The following is a 17,455-nucleotide window of genomic DNA, read 5'->3' on the forward strand; positions in this document are numbered from 1 at the left end:
AGTCACCCAGTCAGGAATTCTGTTTCTCACTTTCTTTTCTAAAACATTCTGACAATAATTTTATAGACAAAAGGACACAGAAATCAAAGCTATTATCAAGAATTGTCTGACTTCGTAAGCAGCTGCAACTTTTTATTCCCACGTGAGTTGTGACTGAGTGGGCTCAGACTGTTTCTCGTGTGTGTAGGGTGTTGCTGCCGGGCCCCTGGGAGATGGTGCTTTCTCTCCAAGAAAAGGGTTCCCATCAGCCTGCTGCGATTCATTTCTGCCTGGGAAGACATCCAGAGTGATCTGCAAACTGGTTATGGCAACAGGTAAAAGAACAAGTTTGATAAAAAGGCAGCAGCAGGGCAGAAAATGTAAATGCTCTTTGAAGGAAAAAGGACTAAAATATCTTTGCTAATGTTCTCACTCATGTGTGGGTGCTAAAAAGGTCGATCTCATGGAGGCAAAGAGTAGAATGACAGCTATTAGAGGCTGGGAAGGTGTGTGGGCGGGACGGAGGGATGAAGAGGGGTTAGTTAATGGGTACAAACGTCCAGTCACATGGAAGGAGTACGCTCTAATAACAGTGACTACAGTTAACAACAATGTACTGTTTATTTCAAAGTAACTAGAAGATTTGAAATGTTCCACAGAAATGATAAATGTTATAGAGAAATATTAAATGTTTGAAGTGACGGATACCCTAAATACCCTAACTTGATCCGTTACCCTTTCTATGCTTGTATCAAGTATCATATGTATCCTATAAATACATACAAATATGATGCACATATTCATGGGATCAATAAATATTGATCCTCAAAATAAAATATTATGTATCAGTAAAATTTTAAAAAATTTCCTTCATTCACAATAATTCTCATTAAGAGATCAGCTATCTGCTTGTAATTGTAAAATTATCAGATCTTTAAAAAGCATTCTGTAATTTTGAGGATTTGAAAAATCATTTGATGTAAAAGTTTTAGATATGAAAAGTCCATTTGCTTTATCTTTTATTGGTTGAAAGTAAATATTTAAAATATTTTCAACAAATTAGCAATAAGTTCATTACTTCATAAGAGTTAGTTTACTGATTTGTCTTATTGCTTATAAATTAAGTCAATAAAGAGGTAAATGGTTTTAAGAAAAAAATCTTTGCTAAATAAAAAAAATGTGTATACACTCACACACATATACACATAAAATTATATATACATATATATAGTTCTATATACATATAAATAAAACGGTTGACGTGAATGTGTTTGCACCACTACTGCAGCTATGGGTCAATCAACCAACAGGAAGGAACCCAGAGCTCCACATTCCTGCAGCGCCATCTGCAGTGAAGCACTCGGGCTTGGAGTCACCCTACCACGTTTCAGGAGGCAAATGAAAAAAATCTCGTCTCCCAGACCAGGCTAATGGCTCCTTAAGAGCAAGGAGCGTGTCTCTGTCACTCCTCTGAGCTTCACCGCACTCCATCTCATCCAACCTAGCACAGTGCTAAGTACTAAGGTACTAAGTACCGAGGTGCTCAGTGGTTCATTTGTAAAGGGTGTTTCTGATCCGTATACTGAAAGAGAAATAGAAGTATATGAGAGAAAATGCTCTTTGGAAAGCGACCCTCTCTTGTACCTGCTGCCCACTTTGTTCTTCTCTGTCCATTCTGTGACCCAAAGGGAGAAGCAGAAGTCTATGCTGGACGCTTCCATTTCCTTCCTACCCACCTCTCGGCATCTCTCTCTAACTCCCAAACAAAATGACCCTCCTCAGGGGTTCTCCTCCACTTTTTTATTTTATCCCCTTTGGCATCAGAAACTACTTGTCAAATTCCTGGAAATCAGCTTTTTCCAGCGATCCATTCAGGATCCACCTCATGGAGGTGAAACACCACACACCTGGGATTCATTCTCCCCAGAGAGAGATCTGAGTTCTTGGCTCTGGGACCTTAAAAGCAAGAAGGGAAAATCCCAAGCCCACTTAAATATAAAAACTTGCCATGAGAAAGGAAAAGGAGCATGGGAAGGCTGGGGGAGGTCAAGGAATGTCATCCAGAGACCCAGAGAATTAAAAAGTACAGCATACCCTCCTGACAGTGCATCTTTTAGGTTTCTGTGGAAGATTCCAAACTAGGTCTTTCCAAGGAGCTTTGAAATCTTGGCAAATGCTCCCTAATTACTAGGATATACTGTGTGGTCTGGTGGCAGATGAAGAGACAAAGAGTGGAGACAGCAGAGATGGAAAATGATCAGGGAGGCCCGCATGGAAGAGACTCCTTCCAGACCCCTTCCAAACGCACAAAGTCATGGCTCCATGCTGGAAAGTGAAGGGCATGACAAGCTGCTGTGTTCATGGGCTGCTGTGAAGTCACAGACGATCCTGTCACCACTGGAGAACCGTAAATTGTGTGGCTTTTGGGCTCACCATCAGCGTAAGGTTCCCAAAGAGTCTGCCCACCAAACTGCTTGAAGAACGTTGTGAAAGCAGGGCTCTATAGTGGCATTCAGGGAGGACAATTATTTATTACAAGGGACCGTTTTGCTCATTACAGGACATTTAATAGCATCCTTACCATCCAGACTCTAAATGCCAGTGGCATGTCCCAGCCATAGGAACAATCCAAAATATCCATGAACACTTCCAAATACCCCTTAGCAAAGGATTCAGAGGATATGACCGTTTGTTGAGAACTATTAATAGTTTTCAAGCTTCCTGTGAAATTACAGATCAAGCTGTCTCAAGAAAAAAATTCTGATGGGGAAGAGATCAAGTGCTATTCTCAATTATAAGGCTTCAAGCCTAGGAGGGTGCAGAAGTCCTGATGGGAGCTGCCTAACACCTGGCTCATAGCTTAAGACTCTGCCCGGCAGGGTGGTACGTAGTCATCTTGCCGCTGCAGGGGCGGCCACGGCTCTGGGCTCCCACTTGCAAAAACAGTGCTAGAGTTGGGCACATTCTCACCAGTGTTTGGAAACCCCTTACCTGGAACAGATTCACCCCCTGGGCTGCCACTAAGTGGCAGGAGGTGCTCTTCTGCCCCTTCCTTGCCAACAGGAAGAGAGAACCATAGAATTTCATAAATCAAAAGACTTTTAAGAGATCACTTACATTTGGGAGAAGTGGTACACAGAGGGCTAAGTGGTTTGCCAACAGTGGCACAGTAAACACAATCAGGAGAGTTTAGGTACACAAAGTGCTGTAGCACATAGTCGGTACTCAGTAACTACTAACCATAAGTATTACCATTCTGCCATCCAGGAAGTCCAGTGGTTGCTTTGCATGGTATTTCCCTGGGAGCCAGGAACTCCACCTACTCAAGTCAAGGACGGGGCCATGTGGTTTCTGTCAAAGTCCAATAGGATGACCATGAAATGAAATCAAGATTCTTGTCCACAAGCCCAGAATCCCTTGCTGCTGGCTTGAGGAGGTCCAATGTTCAAGAGGTTTCCATGCATGCAGTAAAAACACCAAGTGCTAGCAGTGGAAAGGAAGCAGAAGGCAGCCTAGCTCATGAGCCTTCTAGAAAAGCAGTCAGTCAAACCAAGAGTTGGGTAAGGGGTAGGTAATCCAAAACTCTATTCTTACTCCAGACCCATGGCCAGAGTTGGACCTGAAACTGAGGGTGACAAGAAGTCTTCACTCCAAAGAGGTCAAAGGATGGGAGGGAAGAGACAGCTCACATCCAGGATGCCCATGCATGCATGGAAGTGGCAAATATGATATGGAGAGAGATGGTGGCTGAGACCACTCTGCTTTCCCTGACCCTTGGCACAGGGCCCCCCTCTCTCTGCTTCTTCTTGTCTCCATCTCTCATTTCTTTACCCCAACCCTCAGATCACTGGCTCTCTGTGAAATATGAAGGCTAATCTAGAACTCTGGTTTCTAAAGCATCAGTTCAACATTTTTAAAGCATCCTTAAGCACTAGCTCCAGCAGGAGAGCGAAGGCATAGGCAAACTCATCTACCGCCTCTACACCGTGACTGCCATGTGGAAAGTGGAATCGTGTTCCCCCAGGTCTGTTCCTTAGGACTCTGCTTCCAAAAGATATACTGTCTGAAGAATGTGTTCCAGGGCCAAAGGATTTCATAATTTTGGGAAATGTTGTTACTCCCACCCCTTTTTAAAAGACTTACAGTAAAGGCATTAAGATGTCTTACAGAGAAAGCCTTATCAATGCTGATCAACCCAATGATTCCCAAACTTATTTGACGACCTAAGCTTGTCAACAGCCCATGAAAACAATATTCCATTGAATGTAATTTGCTGGATTCTAATTGGGGTGATCAGGAATAGGTGTCAAGGAAGAGGCTGCATTTGAACTAGTCCCAAAAGATGAATAGGGTTTCATCAGTCCCAGATGGAGGCAGGATATGCAATCCTTTCATTCGACACACACTCACCAACTACTTCCTAAAAGTGAGGCCAACCCTTGGTTCTACAGGGCTGCTACCCTGGTCTCCGCTGCAGGGCAGAGTGAAGGGCACCAGCACTGATTCGAGAAAGCAGGAATAGCAAGTACATGGCTAAGGCTAAGCAGGTGTGAAAAAGAGAAGGAATGAGGGTGGAGTCAAACAGAAAAAGGATCCAGTGGATCAGCTGTTTAGCAGGACACCTAGTCCATGCTCACAGCCCTGGCCTAGGCAGTGATAAGCATTTCCCTCTGTGTGGCTAGTGGAGAAACCCCAGGCAAGCCCTCCCCTTCTCTAGGTCTCAGTTTCCTCATCTATAAAATGATCAGACTGGCTGAATTCTCTCAGGTTACTTGAAACATCCACATCTCAGGGTTCTGTGATTATAAAATAGGAAAAGACAGCACATACCAGCACTAAAAGACAAGAAGGTTCTGTGGACAGGAGAAGAGCTATTGGTTTGGACATAAGTCAAAAAGCTCCCCAAAGGAAAAATCAGCAGAAGGAAAATGAAGCCCATTCCCTCCTTAGCTCTCAGGGCCCAGTCTCCTTCCACCTGTTATCTTAGGATCTTGCTTCACAAACTGGAAGGATAAACGTGGCACACTCCCAACAGTCAGTGCTACTCAAAAAATTGAGGAAAGCAAATTTGATTTTTATACTAAACTCAGGACATATTTTAGACTAGAATGAAATGTTCTCAATGTATTTTAGAGATTAAAAAATGAGGACTTCAGGAGATATCTGGCTTGTGTTGGCTTTTTGTCTTAGGGCTCTAGAGTCCCTCAGGGTGTTCATGCACTGTCTCCCAGTTTCAGGATTATAACTGGAGGGAAAGTTCAACCGGTGAACTCAGAGCTTTAGCCATTTAAATCTTGTAGAGACAGAAGCCTACTTATCCTGAATTGAGCTGTGCTACAGAGACTGGAACTCACCATTGGACTGGTCTTCCCCATAGTTCTTATGGGACGGTGCATACAAGAACATCAGAGCAAAGACATACAGGTTCCACATCCCATAGATGCCTGTGAAAAAGGCACTGTTCACTTGGACTGTGACGCCACCCCATTTCCAATGTCCTTCAGTCACCTATGGAAAAAGGACAGTGATATTCAATTGGAACAGAGAAGAAACATAACACCACTAAAGAAATCAACCGACTTGAAAACCAGGTTTCTTCTTTCACTATAGGAAAAGTGAAGGACCACATAAGACTTCATCTTTTAATTCGAATCATTCTCGTGTAAAAATTAAGGTCACTGGAGGGCTTTCTAGGTGGCAGGCACAGCCAGTGGTTCTTACCTTGGCTACACATTAGTATCACCTGGGGAGTGTCTCTTCCTAAAAACAGCAGTTCATTGTTAACCTTAGGTTAAAGAAATTGTGTCTGAGCCCAACACTTATGCACAATGGCAATTCTTCCTCTGCTGTCTCCCCGGTTAGATGTAAACTCCCTGCAGGCAAAAGCCAGTTCTGTTTTGTTGGCCGCCCTGGCTTTAGCACCTGATACACCACAGGCGTTCAATGAATACAGGTTAATTCAAATCCAGGCTCTCCCACTCACTCTGTTTAATGTAAGACAAGTGAGATGAAGACTCCCAACTTCAGTTTTTTTAAGGGTAAAATAAAAACTTGAAGAGTTATTAAAGAGAATTAAGTAAAAATATTTCTAGAAACTGCCTGGCACACAGTAAACACTCATTAATTCTTAGTTATTTATATAATGTCCCTCCAGGTAAGTCACTCACAAAGGTAATTATGAAGCATTCACATGCTTTGCAGTTCTGCAAGAGAAGTTTTGAAGCTGCTTTTGTCTGTGTTAATGACCTGGTAATTGTTTTAAGGGCTGCCTAAAGACATATGGATTATATTATACTAAGAACTGTCAACAGAGCTGTTGAACTGAGTGACTAACAATTTGTACCAGCTCTGAAATCAATGAAATGATTTTGACCACTTCTGCTTGCTATAGGAAACTTTAAATGGGAGTGAAAGACAGTTTTGGATAAATGTTCCTGTGACAGCTGAATGAGGCTGGATTATATAAACCATCTACAGGAACCACTCCTAAATTGTAAGATGGCAAGCTAGATCAAAATGTTAAGGATTTTAACAAACAAGTGGATTTCACCTCCTGTTTATGATGCCGTGGAGCTGTATTCATTCAGTAACCCCTGAATAACCCATGATCCACCACGGCCCTAGGCCTAAAAAAGGTTGTATGTGTAGTCATTTCCTTTTGAAAAACCTGTGGGTGTCAGTTAACCAGGTTAACCGATTACAGACTTACCAGTTTCAGTTTGGCCTTGGTGATATATAATTGTTCATTTTTGTGAATCATAAACAAATTACCATGATGAACTCATTTATTTTGGAAAATGATTCATTTTATATGAGGTGTCCAAGAGTGTTTATGGCAAAGAAGGATTTTATAACCATTATTAATTTTAGGACAATCTATAATACTAGCACTCAAGCTACTTAGGACTTCTTAGAAATGCCTCCAAAGGTCACTCTTCTTACTTTTAAGTATAGACTATCCTAACTTTATAGAAATTATAGTAGTTAGTTTTAATCATTGTTAAAATCATCTTAACAATGATTTTTAATGCATATAATGGAAGGGGAAAGGAAGCTTTAAGATAGTTCCTGGAAATACATGTGCCGGCTGTCACAACACAGGGAACTCTTCTGTATTTGATTAAGGGGTGGCAGTAGGCTGGGTGAGCTACGAGATGGAATATGGCAGCTCTTCTAAATCTGTTAAGGCAGTGGGCCCTTCGGCTAGGGGAAGGACCAGGAAGAGACTCTACTTCCTGTGATGTAGGCTGAGAATACTCAGTATTGACAACACAAATATGACTGATTCTTGCTAGGATTAGCATGACTGATCCATCTAAGGAAACACCAACCTGCAAGCCTGGTACAACACAATGGTGCTAACAGATACATGCTGAATGAATAGGGGTGAAAGTGTAATAATGTACAGGGAAACCAGTGCAAATACATGAAGGTAGAAAGTGGGGACAGAAACAGCCACTCTGAAGAAGTAACTGACAAAAAAGTAAAGAGAAAATATTGCAGTCCATAGTAAATCATAATAATTGCATTTAAAAGTGAGAGGAGATGCCAATGGGTAACAAGTATTATTTAAATATTGCTCCCTATTATATTCCTTTATTATCCCTTAAAACAGGTGGTTAACACAAATAGTAGCAAAGCTAAGATTCTCTTGTACTCATAATAAGGATAACCATACTTAACATTTATTCAATGCTAATGATATGCCAGGCACTGTATTTTATGTGAACGATATTTAGTCTTAATAACAACTCTGTGAGGTAGGTAGGCAGTATTTCCATTCAACACATGGGTAAACTGTTGCACACAGAGATGTAGTATCTTGTCCAAGATTGCTCAGCCAGAACGTCGTGGCTCTGACTGCAAAAGAAGGTGTTCTTAACCGCTATACAACACAAAGGTAGGAATATTATACAACACAAAAGTAGGTTGGTCTTTGAAGGCAGCACATAACACAACTAAGGTAAGGTCAAATTTCCTTTGGAAAGTTACTTCGTTGCCCATAATATACATTATTTATACAGGATGTACACACAGGTTTGTATATTCAAGTCTGTATAGTATATATGTACTATGTATTCTAGACATAGTAATATAGGGTATACAGTAAACTGGATTTGTATATAAGATATAATGTTACAGTAGAACCACTGGAATGAGATGCCCACACTATGAGGGGTACACAGGCATTGAGCCTGACTGAGGAACTCTCAGATGCATGCCCCATCTCATATTTGCCCTGGCACAAATCCACTGTTTACAGTGGAGTTGCACAGTTACCCATACTACTGAATCTGTAATTGCCATTGGCAAAGAGTAGAACTGCATAAATGAACCGTATGAACAGAGTAACTCTACTGTTTGGAGACTGGATTGTGTTTTCCCTTCTCCTCTCTCAATTATTCATGCCTGAGACACCCTGAGCTCTGAGCACATTCCCACCAATGTGTACTACAATACATAGCTTCAACAGAGCAGGCCTTATAAATCCAAAATCTTACTAATGCCAAGGCATGGAGGTGACAGTCTCCCCCTTGTAACTTTCAGAGAGAAAAATCAGGTACCCCAACCAAAAACCACCCCCTCCAAAACAAAACCTCACTCTCTGCATAAGTCTTATTTCTAAAAGTCCCTGTTTTTCCTGATTTCACATTTGAACAATTTACTTTTGTGTGAAACCACCCAATTATACCCCTGGAGCCAAGTGAAGGTCAAATCCTTTTACACCCAGTAGTCTTGACAACCAACATTCCACTTAACAACAAGATTTCCAAATCCCAGACACAGGCTCCCTTACCGGAAACATTTCCTCTGTAAGTAACAGAAAGAAGTGATCGCACACACACAAAAGAGCTGGGGACAGGCTCTCTGGGAGTTTTCTGCATGTGGTTTGACCTGAATGTCAGACACCTGGGGGTCCCCTTAGTGAAGGTCGGTGACCTTCTCCCCTGCACTGCCCCTCTGTTCCCTACTGCTGCCACCTCTAAACGGAACGCCTCTTTCTTTTCCAGAGGGAAGGGGCCGAAATACCAGACTCTGATGCACCATCTCTTGGTTGCTATGACTGAGGCCATTAAAATGGCAGGCATTAAAAGACTGCACCTCAGTACCCAGCTACAAAGCCTCAAGGTCACCGCATTCCACAGCTTCCCGTCGCCTTTCATTCCTGGCCTCAGAGCTTCAATATCCTGGCGAGATCCCCTCGCATTATATTTCATGGGGCTTAAATGCAAGCTCTCCCAGCAAGCCCGAGAGTATAATGGGGGTTTTAATACATTCCTTTTACCTACGGCTGGGATCCATTTCAAAAAGTTACCCAATAGGTTTTCTTTCAGGTGAGCTCATTGCTCTGACATTCCAAAATGACATTAAAAAATAAATCCTCTGATGACTATATTAATACAGTACCTGGGACACTGAGAGTTATGCCGGAAAACGTCTTAGATGTCTATAAATAAACCTTAAAAAAAAAAAAAAGCCAGCAGGAGGAATGTGAGGAGCTAATGGAATTCAAAAGGCCTCATTGCTGTCCCCTTAGAGTTGAAATCCACTCCGGGCCTACTGTCGCAGCAGATATAAAAAGCCAGCTGTGTTAGAAAATACTGGGGTAATGGAATATTAATCTTTTTCTCCAAAGAAAAGCCACAAACTATGCTCCTTGGAAGACAGTTTCATTTACTTTAAAAAGTATGCTAATTAAACATGTAGAAGGTTAAATTCTGACAACATGCAGCTGCCTTAAGAATCTGTCCCTCTTGACTTCAGGTGGAAGGAACTCTCTGCAGAGACAAGACCAAGTGAGAGGTGGTGAGGGGAGGGTGACTTCAGCTTTCCAAGTGGCAGAAGCAGGCCTTCAGACCCAAACTACCCTTCCTTTCTGCCTTCCTCAGAACATATCTCAGCATTGCCTTTTATGCCTCAAGCCATCTGCCTTCAGATTCCTGCTTCTCCAGGACGTGCTCTGTGCTCTCTCGGCCTTGCAGATCTGGCTGTGTTAAGTGTCACCATGCATTACTGAGGGACTGAGGGAACCAAAAAGTATTTGGTCACACGAGGGAGTCAGCCAAGGGAGAAGTCAGGCCTTAGACACCCTTGTTTGAATATGGGTGTTTGAGCCTCTGCTGGTGGAATAAAAAACTCATTCAGAGTTTGAAATAGTTCTACTGCGTTGGGAGTGGAGAGCAAAGTTTCCAAGGCTTTATAAACAAACAGTCTGATACAAACACAGCACTGTTATAGGTCAAAGCAGATGATGTGAACAGAACTTAGGAAGACATATAATGTATACTAGTTTTATTTTTCCCACATTTACTTCAACCTTGAACAGAGCCAGCAGTACCAACACTCACTCCCCAGTGGGCACAGCCAACAGGGCTCTAGAAGCTCTGAACTTAGGGTCTTGAGTGTCGTTGGATAGAATTCAAGGGGTCCATGAACTAAAATAGGAAAAAATTATAGATTTATTTTCACCAGTCTCTAGCTGAGAGTTAACATTTACTTCATTTGTGAATGTAGAAATATCCCCATAATAATAGCATTCTCTGTGATTTTCTTAAGAATAGAAATCATATTTCCTATCAATTACAGTTGTTGTAGATATAAATCTGTAATATACCTATAAGATCTGTAATATGTATAATTGCAAATATATGTATAATATATATGATTCTTTTTGAAATCCAAAGTATTTTATTTTATGCATTTAAAAACATTCTAAGAAGAGACTTGTAGCCTCCCCCAGGTTGCCACGGGGTCCATACACAAAAATGCTTAGAAGCCTCCGTGCTAGAGGGAAGCTTGCTAGCAGAATGGAGCAAGTCATGTCTTAAGGCTCTGTCTGCACTACTACAATTCTCCCTGTTGGCTAAAGGACAGCACTGTCAAAAGTCAGAAAAACTGGGTTCTGGTCCCTGACTTATTGTATGTCCTTTAGCAAAACATTCAGTCTTCTTGCTGTTGATAAGAACACATCGTGACTGAGGACCAGAAGTGCCCTAAGGATTGAATCGTGCTCTCGGTGTGCCAGGTGCCCTGCTAATTGCAGTCACGCACTGCCTAACACCATTTTGGTCAACAGTGAACCACATGTATGATGGTGGTCCCACAAAATTATCATATCATATTTTTACTGTATCTTTTCTGTGTTTATATACTTTTAGGTACACAAATACTACATGTTACAACTGCCTACAGTATTCAGTAACCTGCTGTACGGCTTTGTAGCCTAGGAGCAATAGGCTATACCATATAACCTAGGTGTGTAGTGGGCCATACCATCTAGGTTTGTGTTAAGTACACTCTATGATGTTCACACAACAACAAAATTGCCTAATGATGCATTTCTCAAAACTTAATCTCCCTTTTCAAGTATTACTTCCTGTGATACTCACAGAACCTTCTGCACGTTTATTGTTAATTCATTTTGCAGATGAGAAAATTAAACCTTAGAACTGTTAAGTAATCCATCCATGGTCCCACCCAGCTAGAAAACAGCATAAATGGGAAACTTCTCCAAAGCTATTAGATTTCGTATTCCAGCAGACTGGGATAACAATTCCTACCCTACTTACCTCACAGGATTTTTGTGAAGCTCAAATGAATGACAGATATGTATTATAAGATATTAGCTTTCAACAGTATTTTCCACTTTTCAAAACAAGTTGTCAATAGTTTAAAATTATTATCATTATCATTATTGAGATTTTCAAGTATAGAAAATTTTGAGTTTTAGAACTAAGCAATGGAAAGACAGGGTTCTATCAAGGGGACTGATTTTTGAGTTATGTCTCGTGTTTAAGTGGCAATATAATTATTGCAAAGAGTGGCTGAGGGACTGTAAAAGGATCTAAGTTAATGCTAGATAAAGATCGAATCAAATTAATATGTGCTTGTTAGTGCTATGCTACAGGGCTTGATCAGTTTATCTCTTAAGCAAATGAAAACCTGTGCCCTTCAATCTGTCTACAACCTTTAATTTATTTCGCCACTTTTACCTCTTACAAGACTGTACTGAAAGGAAAAAGTCAGTCCACTTGGACAGGTGATATTGAGCCTAAGATTAGAATGGTCTAAATAAACACGGATTGGCCAGCTGTTCAGAATTATAACCTCTCCTCCTGTTCCTTTCCTCAGAAGCTCTATAGAATTTTCTGTGCAGAGCAGAAGGACCTCTTGAGGGGCATTCTCACCTTGCCATCTCAGGGACTGCTTACCTGACTAACGATGAAGAAGATGACAGTCATGGCAGCACAGGCCAAGGTGATAAGCATGAGGAACTTGAACCTGAAAATCAGCCCCTATTGGGAAGGAGAGACAGTATGGTTTTAATATTCCATCAGCTACCATCAATCCTTTTCTCACTATATAAATCTACAAAAAGCTAATTTTAAAGAAATCTATAAAACCAAATCCCTAAGAATGACAATAAGACGACTTCACATAGTAATATTTCTCCTGCACAGGTGAATGTCACTGAAAAATTTCTTGGGTCAAATATTTCCTATGTTTTTCTCTCTCCTACAGCAGTGACACCAGAGCCTGGGAAATCATATTCACAACATGCCGTGAGGCCTCCGATTTCCCTGCTAAGCTGGTTATGCCTCTCTGCAAGGGTTCAAAGTTACCAAGTCCAAGTTCTCTGCAGTTGTAATAAAATTCTGCTCCAGTGAACAAAAAGAAATGTGCATATTAATCAACATGAAGTGGATTTGGTTGAATTTTCTCATGTCACTCCAGCTCTGGAGACATACAAGCCTTACAAAGTGCCTGTGGTTTCCTGAGAGGAGGATTTAAGAGAACCTGTGTTTCAGGGAGGGATGCCTATTATTCAGGGCACTTAGGTGCAGATCCACCGCATATAAAAATTTCATGGTTCTGCAATTCTGCTTTCCTTTTCACAGAGGAATTAGGCCCATTTCTCCAAGGACAGCCACTTAGGCATGAACCCAAAGGATCCTTGAAAAATTGAGAATGTGTTGCCTGCATTAGAGATTTGAGGATTTTAAGTGTTTCTCTTGAATAAGGAACATAATCCATAAACAGAGATTACTGACCTCTATCTGAGCACCCGCTGGATATTTTAGGGGAATGTGGCCTGTCAAGAGTCTGCAAATCAGATCACCTCGGCTGAACCCGTCTTATGGCTAATTCTGGGAAAGGGAACCTTGACTAAAGTCTCATCCCAAGCCAAATCCCAATTCTACCATATGAGATTCAACCTCACCCCCCAACCCAACGCACCTACATTCCATTGCAAAGCTGAAGAACCTGCTGAACAAGTTTAGTCCTTACTGGGAAGAGAAACACATATCTACCACAGAAAACTCCAAGATTTAGACAAGACAGCTAGATGCCTCTCAGAGTAGGATTTAGCCTCTAATTTTGCCCAGAGAACCTACATGAGAATTTCTCAATGAGTATCTGCAAGTTTTCCAATTTCCAGGGTGTGTGTATTTACACAGCAAGTAGGAGATATTAAGTACCCATTGTGGAATGAGCCAAGAGATCTGTGCCCACCTCATAGTGTAGCCGCCGGACTTTGCTCATGGCCGGCAGGCTGGACTGCTTCCCACTGATGTTCCGAAACACCTGAAATACCATGAAGCACAGAAACAGGAAGTAGAGGCAGAGGCAGATTCCAGCTACGATGATGAAGGCCATCTGGTAGTGTCCAGTAAAGGAAAGGCAGGCCAGCCAAGGACACAAGCCGAGAGGGCCCAAGCACTTCTTCCAGCTCTATTGGCAATACTCATTTTGTTTCTAAATATTTAGAAAATGTTCAGTGGGGTAAAACATTAAAACCTCACATTCTAATTCCAGTGATAGGTTTCCTGACACTACAGTACCAGAGGATTGTCTTCAAAATTGCTTTCTAAGTCAAGTAAGAAGAAAAATGGTGCCTTGCTTATTAGAAATGCTTATTAGAAATCAGAATCTGCCTTTTCCCCACGTCCCCAGGAGATTCATATGCGCAGTAAATTTGAAAAGTGCTAATATAGTGTATATCAGTTGCTAAATACAGGTCAGGTGAACAGCCATGTTAAAATCACTGGAAGAGTTCAACTCTAAATGCCCAGGCCCCAGACCAGATACATGGAATCAGATTTTCCCATAGTAGGACACCAAGTATGACCATGTTTGGAAACCACTGGGCATTGGGTTAGTCCATAGCTTTTCTAAGAATGAGATTGAGATGCCCTGGCATTGTGAGGAGAGGACACATGGGGGTAGGTGCAGCAGCAGCAGGTGCCTGGGCCCCTGGGCATGGGCTTGAAAGTCCTGAAGTAAAACCAGGGATGAAGGCGGTTTGCGATTTTCAATTGCCACAGAAAATCTTGTCCAATGGAACAGGGAACAGAAGGACACCTGGCGCAGGAGGCAGGGGCAATCTCCCCACTGGGGAGCTTGAGACCCAGCATCAGAGCCCAAGCTGAGAACCACCAAGGCTTGGGGTAGCGTGAGCTGGCTTGGAAGGCAGGTGACCTGACTCCAACTCCTTTCTGTTGCAAAAACTCTACCCCAAATTGCCTATTTAAAAAATTATTTTTAGTAAATATGAACACAGCATGTATATTTCATTAAATAATATATCTAATGCAGTTTCTCCTTCTTTCCTATAATTGCCAGTACCCTGGGATGAAGGGAATATGGCTATTTGCTTCAGGACCTGGAATTTTATTTGCTTCCTTATACCTCCACCGTATCTGTAAAATGAAGGGGTTGAATTAGACTTAACATTATAAATGTTCCGCTTGTAGTACAGCCAACACTTTTTGGTGGGTAGGGGTTGGGTGGAGGAAGGGTGGAGCTCTACTCTCTCATCTTTAAGGAAAAGATACTGCAGATTTAGTGTGCTCACAAAGTTCTTGTGACACTGAGAAACCCATATAAACATCGTGGCCGTACAAAGCATGTTTACCAGCGCATGGCGAGATACGACCCATCGAGGGAGAGTACACCCCACGCCTTTCTCCCCACTCCAGAGGAGAGTCTGTTTCTCTAAGAGCATTTAACATATTATTCAGGAAGATAAAATATTTAAATCCAGCATCCTAAAAGGGATAAGCTAAGACTGTCACTTCTGCTTCACGATGATGACTCAGGCAGAGTATATGCCAACCAACCAGAAGCCTCAGCGACTCCTCTGGAACTAATCACCTTAGCCTTATCTCCACTCGGTCTCAGAAATGAATAGCAGCAGCGTGATATGCCAGCACACCAAGGTCACCGTAAGAAGTCTCGCACACAAGGGACTTCAGAAACAGGCTCTCCCACAGGGGCCCAGAGATGAGCCTCCGTGGCTCCAGGGAAAAGCTAGTCATGCTTCAGTCTGCAGTAAACAGTGTCTAATAGATAATTTAGACAGGCTGCGGGGAGACCAGCAACTCTGATTTCTCTGCCATGGGGACAGGCTGCAACCTCTTCATTTCGCCTGCTCTCATCCGGGCTTGAAAGTAAGCAGTGATTCTCATTATTTGCCTTACTTGTGCTGTTATCATTGGTCTGAGGATCAAAGCTCTGGCTGAGCACATATGGAGAGCATCAGCAGAGTCTTAGAAAATGATCTTGGGGACCAGACGCCTAGGGAAAGAAATAAAATCCTGAGCCCATCGAGGAAGGATACAGCCAGCTCTGTTCCAACATCTGTAGTCCAGATACTGTAGAAGGGATTTGTGAGTTGTACTCCTCTATGAAGAAAATGAGAGAGTAAGACAAGACACAATTAATACAAAGGTAAAGGGGAACTTTCCTTTACATATTCTTAGCTTTGCAGCTGGAGGGGTGGGGTCTGTATTTAGGCCAAGAAACATCATAGAAAACCTAAAGAAACAGAGCTTATAGAACAGGATTGGCCCAAACATTTTCCAACTGCAAAGAGCTGTGCCTTTGACTTAATCCCAGTCCTTGTCTGAGGACGTGGCCATGTGCAATGCTTTCATCCCCCAGGTTCCCGACCACCATTCCACTTTTCAAAACCTCCTCCTGAGCAATGGGCGTGGACACAGCGATGTACATTTTGGCACCTGCTCACCTCTCACACATGTCAAATATGAAGAGGCAGAAAGAGCCAACGGCAATGGGTCCGACTTGCTTCCAGTACCCTGCGATGTGATTCCGTTCGTGCTGATCCTGACGAAAACCAGATTGAGAAAGGAAACAAAGACAGGAAGAGAGAAAAGCAATTCTGTAGTTGAGTTCAGTCATTCAGACAACAGCTACCAACCACCTAGCATGTACCAAGCACCGTACCGGACTCTAGGCATAACAAGGACAAAGATGACAAAAATCTTTAGGAGCTCACTTCTGCTGGGGGACATACACAGACCATGACAAAGCCCATCCGTGCGCACCCTGATGGTAATAAGAACAGGGCGCTATGGGGACACAAAGAAAGGCCTTGTACCCTAGGCAGGGGAAGTTTTGTGGTCCACAATGTAAGTCATTTATTAAATTCCCATTGAATTTGTAAAGGTGGTGTGATCCCCAGAGGGCAAAATAAAGACATTAAGACATTTAAAAATGTCAAGTGTTAGAAGTCTCTCATGGTTAGAAATATAGACATACTTTCTCCCTATCTTCATTAAAGCCAAGAACGATTCTCCGTGATAGACACTAAGAGAAAGCAAATGGAGGAATGCAGAGTGAGAAAAAAGGAAAAAACAAAGACATATCTTAGCGTCCATGCAGGGACCCAGGTGCGACAGGCCATACCAGCTCATTCTGGACAATCTCCCCTGCCTGGAAATAGTCATCTGCCCCTCCCCTCTCAGTCCCTGCTGCCCTGCTGAGGCTCACTCTCAGTGAGTCTCTGCTGGAGGACCCTTCCCATGGAAGGACCCCTCCTGTACGGTTCAGCAGCAGGCAGAAGCCTCTCCCCTCCCAAACTGCTTTCCTGGAAGGGTAGCAAGGCTTCAGAGGTCTGGTTTTTATGATCAAACCCTAATGGAATTTAAAAAGTGTCCACTCTGCTAGGAAGCCCATGTGTCTGACGTGAGGACCAAGTTCCAGCTGGCATGTCATCTTAACCACAGTGTGATGAAAGTGCATTTTTTATTTTTGTCCACGGTACCTTTGATCCCTGTTGAAATATGATTTGGTGTCTGTGCCAACAGAGGAGACCAGGGAGGTCAGTATTTCAGGGTCATAGGGGTTACTAGGCCACCCGGACAAATTGCCAGCTGGAAGGAGAGAGGCCTACGTCCTCTGGTGGTTACCCTGTTTCTGGGGATGGGACAAGCAGGGCTGAAGCCAAAGGACAAGAAATAATCATCATCATTAGAAACTGTGGATTTACCTTCTCCAATGTAAGGTACTCACATTCTCTCATTTGATTCTCATGAAAACACTATACATCAGGCCTTTAAATCTCATTTTATCCATGAGCAACCTGAGATTCAGAGTGATGATGTCACTTGTCTAAGGCCACTCAGCTAGTCAATAGGTGGTGAAGCAGGAATCTGAAGCACAGGGCCTGACT

The 17,455-nt window shown here is 42.5% G+C and overlaps 1 protein-coding gene across 2 annotated transcripts in view; it reads right to left on the bottom strand.

Moving 5' to 3' along the window:
• Positions 1-17,455, bottom strand: part of WLS (wntless Wnt ligand secretion mediator) — a 127,410-nt gene that overhangs the window by 34,275 nt on the left and 75,680 nt on the right. For both annotated transcript variants that reach the window (XM_012653773.1, XM_012653774.1), the window contains exons 7-11: positions 16,010-16,107; positions 15,602-15,665; positions 13,495-13,638; positions 12,192-12,275; positions 5,334-5,487 (exon numbers count right to left, since the gene is read on the bottom strand). In XM_012653773.1, coding sequence (XP_012509227.1) covers positions 5,334-5,487; positions 12,192-12,275; positions 13,495-13,638; positions 15,602-15,665; positions 16,010-16,107 — 544 coding nt within the window. The remainder of the gene's footprint in view (positions 1-5,333; positions 5,488-12,191; positions 12,276-13,494; positions 13,639-15,601; positions 15,666-16,009; positions 16,108-17,455) is intronic.

Source organism: Propithecus coquereli, unplaced genomic scaffold (assembly GCF_000956105.1).
Source record: "Propithecus coquereli isolate 6110/MARCELLA unplaced genomic scaffold, Pcoq_1.0 Scaffold427, whole genome shotgun sequence".
In the NCBI taxonomy this organism is placed as follows: Eukaryota; Metazoa; Chordata; class Mammalia; order Primates; family Indriidae; genus Propithecus; species Propithecus coquereli.